The 14944-nt window shown below is 41.8% G+C and overlaps 1 protein-coding gene across 3 annotated transcripts in view; it reads right to left on the bottom strand.

The window, feature by feature from the left end:
* The window catches only part of zcchc14 (zinc finger, CCHC domain containing 14), a 190930-nt gene that overhangs the window by 51087 nt on the left and 124899 nt on the right, over positions 1–14944 (bottom strand). For all 3 annotated transcript variants that reach the window (XR_005943495.1, XM_041191123.1, XM_041191122.1), the window contains exon 8: positions 10099–10327. Coding sequence is in view for 2 of the 3 variants with exons in the window: in XM_041191123.1 (XP_041047057.1) it covers positions 10099–10327 (229 nt within the window). In the remaining variant the exon portion in view is untranslated. The remainder of the gene's footprint in view (positions 1–10098; positions 10328–14944) is intronic.

The following is a 14944-nucleotide window of genomic DNA, read 5'->3' on the forward strand; positions in this document are numbered from 1 at the left end:
ACTGTGGGTGTACCTACACCACATGGGCTGCAGTGGTTCAAGAAGGCAGCTCACGGCCAACTTCTCAAGGACAATTAGGGATGGGCAATAAATGCTGGCCTAGCCAGCAATGCTCACATCCCATGTATGATCAAAAGGGGGGACCTCAGATTCTAAGCTTTATATTCATGGCCACATCCTTCTCTGATGGATGGTTAGGCCTAGGCTGGGTGCTTGAGATCTGAGAGCCAATACCACTGGCTACATGTGAAGGGTGGGGAGGAGGAAAGAGGCAGGCTGCCTTTATCGATAAAGAATTGATACGATGAGGTCATGTGGATAAAGTTGCTCGGGGTGCTGTTTATTTCCCATTTCTCACATATTTCTGCCATTACTCATGTGGTTAATTTGAGTTGCAGGTTTTCATCTCCAATGTCAGGGTTTGGTATTGATATAAGAGGGGAGTTCTGTTTTCCAAGTCTTCCTTAGACTCGGGGGTGGTGCCAGAGGACTGGAGAATTGCAAATGTTACTCCCTTGTTCAAAAAAGGCTGTAAGGATAAGCCTAGCAACTACAGGCCAGTTAGTTTAACTTCGGTGGTGAGGAAACTTCTAGAAACAATAATTTGGGACAAGATTAACTATTACTTGGACAAATTCGGATTAATTAAAGAAAGTCAGCATGGATTTCTTAAGGGAAAATCATGTTTAACTAACTTGCTGGAGTTTTTTGCAGAGGTAACAGGGGGTTGATGAGGGGAATGCAGTTGATCTGGTGTACATGAATTTTCAAAAGGCGTTTGATACAGTGCCGCACAACAGCCTTGTGAGCAAAGATATAGCTCATGGAATAAAACGACAGCAGCAACATGGATATGGAATTGGCTGAGTGACAGGAAACGAAGTAGTGGTTAATAGCTGTTTCTCAGACTGGAGAAAAGTTTGTAGTGTAATTCCCCAAGGGTTAGTGTTGGGACCCTTGCTTTTCCTGATATATATTAATGGCCTAGGCCTTGATGCACAGAGCACAATTTCAAACTTTGCGAATGATACAAAACTTTGAAGCATTGTGGACTGTGAGGAGGATAGTATAGAACTTCAAAGGAACATTGACAAGTTGGTGGAACAGGCTGTCATGAAAAAGTAATAATTTTCATAATATTGTGATTTATTGTAAAGGTGGGTTAATAGTGGGGATTAGGATTTGTTTTTCTGTGTGTAGATGTGTGTGTGTGGAATTTAGTTGAATTGAAAACAGCTAGTCTGGAGCTTTTGAATTATCAAAAGGGAAGCTAGGTTTGAAATGCAAAATACGTAAACATAGTTGAAGTTTTAGAATGTGAGGTGCGAGGAACATTTGCATTTTTCAATAAACCAGGGTAGTTTGAATTTCAAAGAGATGATGAGGTGTTATACCTAGCCATAAGAGGCTAAGCCAAATAGCGTGTTTATTTTTCCCAAAGATTACTGATAATATGAATACTTTGAAAAATTTATATTATGAGAAAAGTAAAGCTGCAAAGACATCTTGGAACAATGGAATTTACCTTAAAAAGGGAGAAACATGTATAAGGGAGCTGAGGTTGTATGTAAGGGCAAGGAATTCTAAGGTCTAACCACAAGTGTGAAAAGCCTCCAGCCTCTATGCTTCCAGTTGCTGTCCACAGCAACTGAAGCTAAGAAAATTCACTTTGAATATCACTGTTCAGGGTATTGTGCACTTTGCCTGGGCCTGTTTAATCCTATTTGATTTTACTGTTGCCTTAATGGAGGTGTAACTGGAAGTCAGAATAATTAGGGGAGCTAGGAATTATCATAGTAGTAATTTGTCGACCGATATGTGCACTTTAAACATTTATTAATAAAATATTTTATTTAGCTTTTTTTTAAAAACCTCAGTCTTGGTGGACTCATTACTACTGAATTCAAGGCACTCATCTCAAGATAAAGTACAAATTGCAAAACAGTTGTGGCAGCTGTTTCAAATTTCCCTCTGGGATTTGAGCAGTTCAGCATTTACCGTCAACTGTGCCTTAACAAAGCTGACAGGTGGCAGCAGAAGTTCATTGCAGAGAAATGTGAAGTGATTAATTTTGGTAGGAAGAAAATGGAGACACAATAGCAAATCAAGGACAAAATTCTAAAGCAGGTGTAGGAGCAGAAGGACCTCGGTGTATATGTGCATAAGTCATTGAAGGTGGCAGGACAGGTTGAAAGTGCGGTTAACAAAGCATACAGTATCCTTTATTAATAGGGTCACAGAGTACAAGAGTGTGTTGAACTTATATAGGATACTAGTTCAGCCTCAGCTGGAGTATTGCATCCAGTCCTGGGTGTTGCATTTTAGGAAGGATGTGAAGGCACCGGAGAGTGTGCAGAAAAGAATCAAGAGAATGGTTCCAGGGATGAGGAACTTCAGATAAATTGGAGAAGTTGGGACTGTTTTCCTTGGAGAAGAGAAGGCTGAGAGGAGATTTGATAGACATTTTTGAAAATCTTAAGGGGTCTGGACAGAATTGATAAGAAGAAACTGCCCGATCTGAAAAGTTTGACATCATCTGCATGCAACAGTGTTCGTTTGCACTTATTTGATATCAATTGTGCTCAAAAGCGGATCATTTAGCTATCGTTTAATGTCAATTGCACTCAAAAGCAAGCATTTAACTATCATTTAACATGACATTGACGTCAGTTACAGTACATGTAATTAATTGCCCCAAAACACAGCACTCAAAACATTTGCAATTAGCAACATTACTTAAGTATTCAGACACCAAAAATCAGTTTATTTTCCATACATCCGAATTTCAATAGCTTAGTTTTATGATGTTTGAAGTTAAGTTTAGAAAAAGCAGACCCTGTTTTGATGAGGTACTTTTATGTTTTTGCTTATAACCTATAACTCATGCAGCACAGCCCTGCCCCCAACCCCCAACATGTGTCCAAACACCACCCTTCTGCCCCCTGTCCTGGATTGCAGCTGTTCTCTCCCCATCAACTGCTCACCCAGAGCAATTTTCCCCCCCACCATACCCCGCTGAGCAATTGTCTTCTGCACCCCTCAGACTTTCAAAAGTCAAACTTTCAGCTTGAATGAGCCAAGATAAGACAGTATTAGGTCATATGGCCAAAAGCTTGGTCAAAGAGGTTAAATGAGTTTTAAAAATTCAGGGAAAATCATAGACTGCTTTCACCACAATGCAGGTTTCTGGCCCCTATTTAACACTGACATCACTGATCCTGAAGCCTGTGGGAAAAATCCTTGCCTGGATGTCTGAAATGAAGGGTGGGATTTTCCAGCCTTGCCAGCAGCAGGAAACTCCCAGCAAGAAGGTCTTTCAGTCCTTTGCAATCACCTTGATTCGTGTACAAATCCAAACCAGAAAAAACACCCCATTCCCAACCCTCCAGACTGCAGCAGTTCTCTTCCTCCCTCCTCGACCCCTCAATCTCTCTCTCCCCCTCCCCCCACTGCTCTCATCCCAACCTTCCTCATATTCCCCATCTCCACGCCCTCTTACCCTCTTTCCCCTCCTCCCTCCCCCTTTTCCCTTCCACCATCCCATCTTTCCCCTCCCCTCTTTCCCCTTTCCCAAACCCCTCCCTTCCTCCCTCCTTTCCCTTCTCATCTCCCCACCGCCCCACTATCCCACTCCCCCATCCACCCCATCAACCAGAGATCTCTGTTCACAGAGCCAGCTAGAAACTGGAAATGATGTTTTCCAGCAGGCTCTGCTTCAGATTTGAAGTTGGCACAGCAGCAGTGAAGACCACAGCAATGAGATACATATCAGGGAAATCCGGGGCAGTAGTGGGGTGAGAGAGGGATTGGGGGGTGGGGAGGAGGGAGAGAGATGCAAAGAGATCTAGCTGGGCCAGGCCGGGCAAGGGGATTGAGGGAGGTCAGGAGGCCCAAGGCCGGAAAGTCAGCAGGGCCAGAAGCCTGGAGGCTGGGGTGGGGGGGAGATTACTGGAGGGAGGGGAGGTTTGGGGAAGAGAATTTGAACAGGGGCGGGATAGAGGGGAGAATTTGGAGGCTGGAGGAAGAGTTTGCTGGACAGACAGTAGGAGTGGGGGAGAGAGTTTGGACACGTGAGGGACAGAGGAGGAAGGTTTGGAGACTGGAGGGAGAGAGAGTTGAGACTGGAGGGGGAGAGAGAAGGGAGATTTTAGACCCTGATACTGGAAGGGGGGGCAATGAAAGTTTAGGCCCTGAGATTCACAGTTGGGGCATGGGGGGGAGGTGGAGGGGAGGAAAGTATAGCTCCTGGGATAAAAATGAATTATGAACTGCTGCGGATCAGGTGGTATTTTTAAGCATGTGGTATATAGTGGAGTGATTTTTTGGGGCTAAATGAAAAGCTGAATAAATTCAGATATTATTTAAGTAATTTCCTTGTATTTTGCAATGCTAAGATTGCTGAGCACATTTGGTAACTTTGAGCACACTATCAAATTTGATGTCCAATTCATTTGGAATTAAAACTTTTGATGTCAAATTGTAATTGAGCACATTGAGCACACTTGAATGCAAGAATGATGTTTAAATTTTTGGGTAGGGACTTGTGACTGGATCAGGAACAAGAGAGCACAGATTTACGTAATTGGTAAAAGCAGCAAAAAACTGACACGAGGAAAAACTTTTTTCACATGGCGAGTGGTTAAGGTCTGGAATACATTGCCTGAAAGTATGGTGGAAGCAGGTTCAACTGACACATTCAAAAGGGAATTAGACTGTTATTTGAAGAGTAAGAATGTGCAGGGTTATGGGGAGAAGGCAGAAGAGTGGTATTAAGCGCATTGCTCATTTGGAGAGCAGGTGTAGACATGATGGGTTGAGTGGCTTCCTTCTGCATTGTAACATTTCTGTGTTTCTGAAAGAGAGAAAGAGAATCTAGAATTGTCATCTCGGAAGTGACGTTTTCAGTGGCTCTGTTTCAGATTTGAAGTTGGTGCGAAGACTGTGCCATCGAGGTAAGAACTGGGGAAGTCTGGGGTGGTGATGGGGTATTCAGAGAGGTTGAGGGGGGCAGTTGAGAGAGGCAGAGGTCAGGGGGCAGAGGAGTCGAGGGACGTCAGGAGGCCTAAGGGCCTGAAGATCAGTGAGGCCTGAAGCCTGGAGACTTGAGGCGAGGGTGGGGGAAAGAGAAGAGTTTGGATACAGGAGGGATAGAGGGGAGAGTTTGGAACAAGCCTGAAATAACCATGCACTTATTACTCCTGGTTCATTTATGGTTAAGGTAAAGGTTGATGGGGTGAAGCAGACCTTGGATGATAATGGTCACTACATGTAAATTCATAAATTTTTCTTTACATAAGGTGCTATTTCAGTGGGAGCACACAAACAATAAATATGATATGGATACATTTTAATGCAACTATTAGCTTAAAAAAAAACAAAACCCACAGGGCAGGATTTTACCATTGACGAGCGGGGGCGGGGCCTGCTCGCCGACACGTAAAATGATGCGGGATGACGTCGGGTGGAATCACCACGCCCCATTTAAATTTTCAGGAAGGTGGGGGCGCAGCAAAATAAGCTGCGCGCCCACTGACCTGTCAATGGCCAATTGAGGCCATTGACAGGATCAATTAAGCAATTAAAGGACCTGCCCACCCAACCTTAAGGTTGGTGGGTAGACCAGGAGCCCCGGCGACAACTAGAAAAAACAAAGCCTCATCCAGCGGGATGAGGTTTCATGTAGGGTTTTAAAAATTTAATAAAGTTGTGATGGTAATTATGAACATGTCCCAACCCATTTGACACTGTCACATGAGGGGACACGTAAGGGATTTTTTTTTTAATATTGTTGAAAGTTGAGGCGATCTCCCTGAGGCAGCACTTAGCCTCAGGGAGATGAATGCGCTCTTTCGTGCGCATGCGCGAAAGAGCGCACTCTTCATTTTAGGGATTTCCCCTGCCCTCACAGGGAGTGCATAGCACTTCCCTGCGGATGTCACGCTGGGCGGGCCTTAATTGGCCCACCCACATAAAATGGCGCCACGTCTCCGATCGGGGGTGCTGATCGGAAGCGCGCCAGCCCATCAACTTCCCTCCCGATGGGGGAAAAATTCTGCCCACAGAGTGATGTTACAGAACTTTCTTCATTTAAGGACTGAAGAACCCTCTGGTGGTGAAGTTCTGGATAAAAAGCATAAAACCATTGTCAGCCCTGCAAAATTAAGGAAATACAAAAACTGCTCCTTGAATTTTGGTTTAATTTTTATTGGAAATGAAAATATATCTCAACTGTAGTGTGCAGTTTGTGCACAACTACTGTCCAATGAACCTTTGACACCCTCCAAATTACAGAGACATTTAATTACTAAGCATGAAAAATATAAAGACATGCAACTTTTTTTTATAAAAAAGGCCAAGGATCTGGTCTGTAGGAAAGCAGTAATATAATTCACAATTGCTTCTGATAAGCTTAGAGACTCATTCTATATAGTGGCACAGAAAATTGCTAAAGCAAAAAAAACACAAATGATTGCTTAGGAGTAAATAAAGCTATGTGCCACTAAAATAGTAAGGGAAATGTTCAGAGAGCAGAAGGCCAAGGAACTGAAAAAATACCAATTTCAAATAACACTGTCAATGATGGATTGATTAAATGGTAGAAGGCAGAGCTTTAGAGTGCGTTGTTTGAAGTGTTGGATAATTTCATCAGCTTGACAAATTGCATTGGGGTTTGTACCAACGGGGCTGCAGCAATGATGGGATGCATTCCAGTGCTTTGCAAAAAAAAAAATTAAATCTGCTGCACCTATTTGAACATATTGCTTTTCACACTGAGAGGTGCTTGTTATGGAAGATATTGAACCAGTTGTCCACAGTGTTCTCAACACACCACTAAAAGTTGCTAATTTTATTAAATCTTGAGCAATAAGCTTGTGTTTTACTGCACTTAGCGAGGAAGTGGGCTCAAAGCACAAATTTATGCTCATGCATACAGAAGTGAGATGGCTGTCTCAAGGCAGAATGCTTCCCATATATTTAGTTTCAGGGAGGAGGCATGTACTTCCTTAGTTGATAAAAAACTGAATGATATGTGTGGCTGGCTAAACTGGGTTTCCTGCAGGCATATTCAATAAAATGAATGAACTATGGAAGGTGGGAGAACTCATTTTTTAGTCCAGCCTGAAATAGTTTACGCATTCAAAAGGAAATCCCAAGTCTGGAAGGTTATTTTCTGTGGCGGGGGGAAAACTGTGGATATGTTCAAGTTCCTACATTCTTTCATTCAAGAAAAAACTGTGATTTTGACATAATCAAACCATAGCTGGTTGCACAAATCTTTCTGCAACAAATTTAGGAGATATTTTGCAAATCTTGTGAGGAAATAATTTATTACACATCTGTAGGTTACAGATTTTAGTGAGAATATTGAAGCCGAACTGCCACCCTCTGTTCCATCAAAGCTATTAGAAGAGCTCAATGTCATTCCACCAGCCAGCTCTCAGAATCAAGTTCAGTGAAATGTCACTGGAGACAATTTGGTGCGAATGAGATGAATTCAACACTGCTTCTTCTGTGGCACTGAAAGTGTTGGTCCCATTTGGCAAAGCCCACTTATGCAAAATTGAATTTTCACCAATGACATCAATGAAAACAAAGTGCTAAACCAGGATGAATATTGCTAATGACATATTCAGATGCTTGTCAAAGATATCTCTACGTCCTGACAGGACTGTTGCTCAGCATCAGCAACAAGTTTAACATAGCAAATAAAACAAAAATAAATACAAATGCTTAATTGTATAACTAAGTTTTGTGCAGATAAAATACTCAACTGTTACAGAGTCCCAGATTTTTTTTTATAACACAGGAAGGGGTCTTGGAAGCAAAAGGGTTGAGAAGTGTGACAGGGAGATGGCAGACCAGAATGGCTACGAGGAGAATAACCATCTACTACTTAATTTCAAAACTTCCAGAAAGCAAAACAAGCTCCCCCTTTTGCATAGATTAAATAAAGATGAGATGGGAATACAAACTTCATTTAACTAGGTTTGTCAAGTTATGAGTTAAGATGTTTAATTTAATTGAAAAGTCACGTTTGATCTTAACTATACTTCAGCACAGCAGCATCCAGGTTAAGTTCTTGGGCATAAAATCAGAAGTGCTGAAGGCTCAATTTCCTGCAAAACAAAAAAGAACTGTTCTTTTCACTCCAAGTCACATTCATCTGAAGATACACTTGTTTCCTCTCAGAACATCTGGTCTGTCTGGTCTGAGAATAATATGGCCATGGCATTGATATTCTTAGCCTTCACTTGTCAGTTTCTCCACGTACAAAAGTAAACTGAAATCTGGCTCTTAACAGTTGCAGTGAGGAACCGACACTGAACATGCAAGACAGCTAAACTCAAAACCAACTTCTCGTGGAGTTCATCATCATCAATAACAATTTATTTAGCATCTTTAAAGTTATTAAGACTTCAAGACACTTCACAGACATGATTATCAGACAAGTTTACATAGCAGTGATTGGCAAAGATGACCAAATAGTTTCAAGAAGCATATTAAAGGAGAAGAGAGAGGTTCAGAAACATGGGTGAAAAATCGAATGGGTGGCTAGCCCACAACCTTCCCACCCACCCCTCAAGCAGCTCCCCATTATTTGTTGGGCAGGTAAGGCTTCAGCCAACTCGCTCACCCTTAGGCCTATTGAAGCCCTTAACTGGCCAATGAATGGCAAGTTAAGGGCCTGCGTCTACCCTTGCCATAAGGCAGAGAAAGGCAAAACAAAGAAGGCCAGCCCGCTTTTTCACCATCTCAGGTGAAAAGGCGGAAAGGAAAAGTGCAGGTACCTCCTTTGGAGGGATGCAATGTGCCCAAAGGGCCACCTGTCCTCTAAAGATATTACCCCCTCTTTGTGACTACCCACCATCCACCCAGGTCTCCAAAATCTGACCCCCCCCCAATTCCCCTCCACCCCTCTCCTTAGGGTTCCTGATCCCTCCCTGACCAAAAACGTAGTACTTACATCTTAGTCTGGTCTCCATCTTGTTTTCTCCTTGGGACTTCCTTGTAGCCCCAGCAGTAGCCACTATGGAGTTTTGGCACTGCTGGGGTTGCTCAACTGCCAGCCAACCAGACTGGCTGGCAGCTCTCAAGGGCAGAACTTACTTTCTGAGGGGGCGGAGGTCCCACAATTGCCTCGTTAAGGCTGTCCCCAGCGTATTATTGCTGCCAGGCAGCTATTGGAAGAGCACAGAGATCGCCAAGAGTTATGGACTGGAGGAGGGAACAAAGATAGGGACAAAGATGGGCCTTGGAGGGATTTGAAACAAGACAGAAATTTTTCAAAAGTGCCACATGTTTCTGAAGTGCTGACTCAAAAACCACGGTTGAAACAGACAAGTAATTTATAACATGAAGTATGCCCATCAGGAAAAGAAAACATTATACAAGTGGAGGGGGTGTAGAGTGCGTACATCTGCCATGCTGTGTTAACAATGTTATTACAATTATGCAGCTCTCCCTTCAGGCTTTTTCCTGTCTGACTCATGCTCCAGCTACAAAGCTCAAATTTTTTTCTGAGCTTGCAGCTCACTGAGGGGGCTTCAGGCCAATCTACATCCAACAACCTACTCTGAAAATCTGCTCTCATTTTGACAACTGTGACAAATTTCACCATAGCAGCTGAGACAACCACAACATTCTAACAAAATATCAATTCACACATTTTCCAATACTAACAGATCCTTTGAAAAAAATTCCAGGGTCCGGATTGGTTCCGCAACTTTATCAAAAACTAATCAGTTTTTCCATACACTGTGTCCCAAGTTTTGTTGAAATCTGTCCATTATTTTTTTGAGACATATTGTTTACAAACAGACAAACTGACTACTTTTAGTGGCAGAGGTAAAAAGTCCACTTAAGAGTCCTGAAGATTACTGATTCTTTTAGCATGCATTCCTTTAAGATATCTTGGATTCTGAGGCTATAACTGCCTCCACAAATTCTCTCTCAATGCATTTTGGGCCCCAATAACACTATACAGTTCTGTGCAAGTAATAATTATTTCCCCATATACAAACACAAGATTTTAAGCAAATCAACATTTTCCTCTTCCAAAAGAACCAACCATTTAAATTCAGTCAAGAGTAAACATACCTTATCCATTGTAAGTTGTTTAAAAACAGGATAGTACTTGTGCAGACGTAACTTTTTAAGCCAGTCTAGAATACCAATTTGTTCTGGATTCTGTGGACTCAGGCTTTCAGCCTGTGGCCAAGTAACTGATGCAGAGCTTCCACTGACTGAATGTGAGCATGAAGAAGCAGAGACTGATGGCTGCAGTGTGTTATAAGAACACTGGATGCTGGCTACACCACATATTGGCCTGCAAAAAATCAAAAATTCAATTGGATTTAGCAGTTTTTCTTCTATAAAACACAAATCAGCCAAGTTACAACAGAATCTCATGGTGGCAGGCCTCTTGCAACTGTCCAGACAATTTGTGTTCATAAACAAGGCACAGTGTCCTGCCTCTACATTATCTTAAATACCTTATTAAAAAGGGGTATAAAAAAAGAGCTTAATAGGTAAATAATAAATCAAAATGCATTCGCACGCAAATCTATTTAAATCTAATTAGATAATAGCAACAACAGTTTTCATAATATTTAGTAATTACCATGTGCCAATTCAGAATATAAACATTCATCCATAATCCATTAAACAGTACATTTTGGCCCAAATTGTGCTGGATTTTGAGTAATGATTTTCTGTCACTGGACATGTGATCCAGCCTTCAATAGAGGATCTGTGGAATGTGTGAGTGGGAAGCAACAACCAGATTGAAAAACCCTGACAGACATTCAGAATGTAAACCAGGAAGCATAACTTATATTTAAGTCATGTTCAGAAAGCAAAATAAGAGGGAAAGAAAAAAATGGATGAAGAGAGAGTGAGATCGATGAGAGACAAACAAAAAGAAAGTTTTAAAAATCTCCAACACTAATTAAATGTGATGCTCCACATTTGTCAAATTCAATTTTCAGTGCCAGAGGGGTCATTTGGCAATAACTAGCACTTATTCCACCGTTAGAAATTAACTTACACCTGAATGGGCCAGGCCTAACTTTTTCTGCTTTAACAAGGGTTTCAATGTGGAGTTTATTGGTGAGAAACTGTTACAGAGCAGTTTGTCAAGGAGCAGAGTAACTTGGACAGCAACTTCCAGATTTTTAATACTTCCAACAAAGCTCCTCTCAGCCTTTTCTCCAAAGGAAAAAGTCCTAACTTCTCATATCTATCTTCATAACTGGAGTTCCTCATCTCTGGAACCATTCTTGAGGATCTTTCCTGCGCTCTCTCCAATGCCTTCACATCTTCCTGCAGGTGTGATGCCCAGAATTGCACCCAATATTCTAACTGAAGCTGAACTACTGTCTTATACAATTTCAACATAACTTTCTTGCTCTTGGACTCTTGCCCCTATTAATAAAGTCTAGGATACTGTATGCTGTATTAACCACACTCTCAACCTGACCTGCACTTATGCACATTTACACCCAGGTCCCTCTGTAATTACTAAAGTTAATGTAGCAATTAGACAAAGCTCCTGAGGAAACAAAAAAACAAATAGCAGAAAAATCTGTATTTGGATCTCTGAGGAATGAGAGGGTAAGAGAATTTTGGAACCATAATTCTTTAAAATGGAAATTTTAGGTAGAACTAGAGTTTAAGAATAATGCCTTAATTTAATGCCAAGCAAAATGACATGGGGGAAATCTGCACCCCGCCCCAAAGCAGGTGATTAAAAATTTTAAAAAGGCCAATCCAACTCCAACCTGTCCCATTGCTGTTTTAACATCATCAAATTGTGTGTTGTAGAGCACTTCTAATATAATAAAATATCCCGATATACTTCACAGGGGCATTATAAAACAAAATTCGACACCTAGTCACATAAGGAGACATTAGGGCAGATGACCAAAAGCTTGTTCATAGAGGAAGGTTATAATAAGTGTTTTAAAAGAGGAAAGCAAGGTGAAGAGGGGGAGAGGCATTACAATGATATTTTAAAGAGGCTGCACCTCCAAAAACCTGGTAACTGAAGGGAGGCATGAAGGGCCATATCCATCAGTTAAGTGCCTTTACTGCACTGCTCGAGAGTCAGGAGGTACAGAAGTGCTACTCCCCAGTTCACCAAACATATCTCCATTCTCCCGACCATGATGTACAATCCCTCCCACCCCCAAATGCTGGATTTACCTCCTCTCCTTCCCACCACCCCTCCAACTGCTTTCCCCACCCAACAGCTAGTCAATCTGACTGGCTGCAGCTAGGAAACATGTTGAACACACCTGTATTCCTAGATAATGGGCCACCAGCCGCCCACCTTCCGCCCCCAGCATCCCAACCCCCAACTCACTTCCCATCTTGCAGTTATTTGTTGCAAAAGTTCAATTTGATTGACTTGGTGGACCAAAAACTATTTTATGTTTAAGAAATTTAAGGTTGCAAAAGGCACAGGCTTAAAAAGACAGCACAAAGCTCTATGAAAAACATTAAAATCTCACTGTGGAATGGAGGATCAATCCTAAGGCCTATCTTTCAAAATCATTCAAAATCTTCATACCAAGTTTGCTTTTCAATTCTGGATCAACAGGGCTTCCATGAGCATTACATGAACTTCAAAACGAGTTTAGTTGGGTGTTTTTAATTTTAAAAAAAATTCCAAATGAAACAAGAACACAATATTACCAATTTTGATTGTAAACTGATTAGACTTAAAAATTGTAATGTGAATCATGTTTGTTCGCCATTTTATACCTTCAAAATAGAATATTAGTCAATGGCATGAGCGTAACCACTACTGAAGCCAGAAATTCAACAATCTGTTCCTTTTCTGGTAGATCCCTCGTCGTTCGAGCATGTCTGAATTATAAATGATTTTCTCACCTTCTGTGGGTCCTCGCACAACCGAAGACTCCGATCCGAGATCAGTATGGACTCCCACAGAACTGGCAGGTCATATCGTCATTGTTGGTGCTTGGGGAAACCTCTGCAGCTGCAGCACCTCTGGCCTTCCTCTAGGCATGTTGGATGTAGTGAGTTTGGGGTAGATGGTCCACAAAACATGTTGAACCAAATTTCAGTGCTTACCTCCACGTGGGCCAGTTGGCTGCAGTGGTTTCCTAAGAGAGAGGTGGTCTGCAATGCAGAAGCTTGTCAAGCTCTTTAGGGTGCCCTTATATAGTTTGTACTGACAACCTTGTTGTTTGCTCTGAGAAGGTTCCTCATAGAAGGTCTGCTTGGGTATTCTGTAATCATCCATATGGGAGACATGGTTTGTCTATCTTAGTTGAATTTTCTGAAGGGTGCTCGCCATGCTGCTGAGCGCAGTGCAATGAAGGACCTCATTGTTTGTGATTTTGTCCTTGAGTGACCTCAGATGTCTTTGGTGGAAGTGCTCCAGAGCTTCTATGTGGTGCCTATGGCAGACCCATGAGTCTGCACCATACAGCAGGTCAGAAGGACAATGGCCTGGTAGTGTTTGATTTTAATCTTCAACTTAATACCACGTTGCTTCCAGACACGATCATAGAGTTGGGCTGTAAGAAGAAACCTGCTTCCGGGATGCATGCATGGATATCTATCGATAGTGGCATCCCTGCCTGAGAAGGTATGAGAATTTTTCCACAGCCATCTGGTGTCATCAACAGTTACGCTGGTTGCTTCATAGTGTGTGTCTGGTGCTGGTTAAAACATAACTTTGGTTTTGGAGACAATGATTTGGAGACCAAAGTGTTTGACAGCACTTGAGAATTTGTTTGTCATAGTTTGGATGTCTTCCTTGTTGTGTGCAGCTCAGGCACAGTTGTCTGCATACAGAAGCTCTCTGATTTCTGCCTCTGTGATTTAAGTGGAATCATACACAGTCTGGAGAGATTGAAGAGCTTGCCTGCACAGGACTTAATGTGGATGCTGGCAGGCATGTCCCTGGTGGCTTCCTTAAGCATTGCAGCAAAAAAAAAGAGTTGGGTAGCCATGACACATTGTTGCTTTAGGTCGCTGATTACCTCAAAGGCATCGGACATCTCACCACAGGCACAAATACGCTCAATCATGCCACCATGTAGTGGGTGCAGATTTTGACAAACTTATTTGAACATACTAGCTTTGAGAGCAAGCGCCATAGATCAGGTCAACTCTCACTATCAAAAGCTTTAGTTAGGTCTATTGTCATGCTCACACAATACTAACTTAAGCGCTATAAATACAAACTTATGAAGTACAAACCCGAGATGGACACTTTCCTTTAAAACAAAATGGAGCTGAGAGGTCAGGTGATTTTTTCTTTCCTGTCAATACACATGGAACTGCAAGAACCCTGAGCTAGTCTTCATGTCCGGACAAGTTTTGACAAAGTCATTGAAGTGCAAGTGACCTTTCTGGGCATATCTTTGAGAAGTCATTAAAATGCAAATGACCCTTCCTGTGGTTAATGGCTGCACTTCTCCAATTAATTAAAAAGACTGGTTTCACAATACTGTTGTAGGCTCTTCGATTCCAAACTTGAAATCCAGAAAATGAGTGTGTTGTGGCACAGCCGGTGGTAACTGCTGAGCTGTTCAAATCCCAGAGGGAAGCTTAGACAACTGCCACAACTATTTTTGCAAATTGTGTGTTTCGAGATGTGGGCTTTGAATTCAGTAGTAATAAGACCACCGAGCCTTACAGGTTTTTACAAAACTAGATTAAACATTTATTAATAAGAGAAATGATTTTAAACACATACATATGTCTACAAATTGCTACTATAACAACTTCTAAATCTAATTAATCTGACTTCCAGTTACACATCCGTTAAGGCAACAGTAAGATACATCAATTTTAAAAGACCCAAGCAAAGGAGCATGATACCCTAAACAATCCAATTCAAAGTGAGTTTTCTTAACTTCAGTTTGTTGTAGACAACTTGAGGCGTAGATGCTGAAGGCTTTTCACA

Source organism: Carcharodon carcharias, chromosome 7 (genome assembly GCF_017639515.1).
Source record: "Carcharodon carcharias isolate sCarCar2 chromosome 7, sCarCar2.pri, whole genome shotgun sequence".
NCBI classification, from domain to species: domain Eukaryota; kingdom Metazoa; phylum Chordata; class Chondrichthyes; order Lamniformes; family Lamnidae; genus Carcharodon; species Carcharodon carcharias.